This window comes from Aphanomyces invadans, assembly GCF_000520115.1.
Source record: "Aphanomyces invadans strain NJM9701 unplaced genomic scaffold supercont1.4, whole genome shotgun sequence".
In the NCBI taxonomy this organism is placed as follows: domain Eukaryota; phylum Oomycota; class Saprolegniomycetes; order Saprolegniales; family Verrucalvaceae; genus Aphanomyces; species Aphanomyces invadans.
This window is the reverse complement of record NW_008580149.1, coordinates 1,144,574-1,146,002: the sequence shown is the minus strand read 5'-3', so window position 1 is coordinate 1,146,002 and position 1,429 is coordinate 1,144,574. Positions and strand designations below refer to the sequence as shown.

Genomic DNA, 1,429 nt, shown 5'->3' with positions numbered 1-1,429 from the left:
GGTGTACTCGGGGGGCAAACACTGGTTCGCGGCAGGGTAGTAGCACCCGTTGCAGTTGCCGCAACCGTTGTTCTGGGACGTGGTCGGGGTCGGCTTGGTCGTGGGGGTCGGCTTGGTCGTAGGGGTCGGCTTGGTCGTCGGGGTCGGGGCGCTGTCGATCCGCGGGAACACGACGTCTTCGGCGACGTTGCACATGCCGAGGCCAGAGACGCCGCGGCGCAGACGGATGTGGCCGGCCTCGCCCCAGCTGGCGCCCCACGAGTTGCGGATCTTGTACGACGTGCCGTCGTACCCCACGGCGACGACGGCGTGGTCCGAGTACGACCCAGGGCATTGCGTCACGACGCCGGACCGGTAGTTTTGCCACACAGGGTTGCCCGCCTCCACCAGCACCGACACTGGCTGCGTGTTGAGCGCCGTGTCCAGCGCGGCCTCGCCCGACGTGCGGACCGTCGCGCCGATGCTGAGCTGCCTCTTCGTGCACGAGTTGCTGTTGCACGTGCCGGTTTGACTCGTGCTGCCCGACGTGTACGGGTAGTCGCGCTCCAAGCAGAGCCCAGTCGTCGACACGTACGTCAAGGCGGCGTACGGCCACCCGCCGTTGCACCCCGCGCTGCCACTCGCCGTGGAGCAGCTCGTCACCTGCTGCTCCGACAGGTCGAGGAGCTCTCCCGTCACGATGCAGTGCGCTGGCTCCGCCGCACCCACGGACGAGAAGGCCCAGCACGACCCGCACTGGCCTTGGTTGCGCACGGGGTTGATGCATCGGCCGGTGGTCCAGTCCACCGTGGCGGCTTTGACGCTGGTCGTGTTGAGGTCGGCCGCGGGGAGCGATCGGACCGAGGCGACGCCCTCCTTGAGAGATACGCCCTCCACGAACTTCTTGAACTCGGCTTGCGTCATCAAGGCATACGGGTGGTTGTTGTCGAACGTCGCTTCAGGGTTGTTGCGGCGGGCCTCTTCGATCGCGAGCTTGTTGTCGTAGAACCGCTGGAGGGCGTCCTGTTCGGCGTCGAGGGGGGACATGCTCTTGGCGGCGCGGGGCAACAGGCCCTCCGCCGCGGCGGTGGCCCCAAACGCTTGGCGCCACGCAGCCAGCTCGGCGCGCAGCTGGTCGCGTTGGTCCACCGACAGGGTGCTCACGGACTGCTTGGATGCGGCCGCGGACGCAGCGACGAGGGCGACAATCAACTTCATGGTAGACGACAGGAGTTGAACGCAAATTCAGATGTGACGACGAACAAAGCTGTCCAGGCTTGTTACCTCCATGATATTTCCTGTGGTTGATAAGTCTGTGTAGGCAAGACGCGTGAGGCCGACGAAGCCGGCCCAGCACTGCTGGAAGTCTGAGACACCAATAGGCTGCGATTCATCTGATTTGCTTCGTCCCTGAGTCTGAGCCTCACGTATGTGCTTGATTCCATCCATG

At 65.1% G+C, this 1,429-nt stretch overlaps 1 protein-coding gene across 1 annotated transcript; it reads right to left on the bottom strand.

Annotated features, from left to right (window-relative positions):
- Positions 1–338: 338 nt before the first annotated feature.
- H310_02812 (hypothetical protein) lies at positions 339–1,197 on the bottom strand (the record flags this gene model as incomplete). The annotated part of the gene is made up of 2 exons (XM_008866447.1): positions 339–398; positions 451–1,197. The coding sequence occupies 2 exons, from the start codon at positions 1,195–1,197 to the stop codon at positions 339–341; spliced, it is 807 nt and encodes a 268-aa protein (XP_008864669.1).
- Between the last annotated feature and the right edge of the window lie 232 nt (positions 1,198–1,429).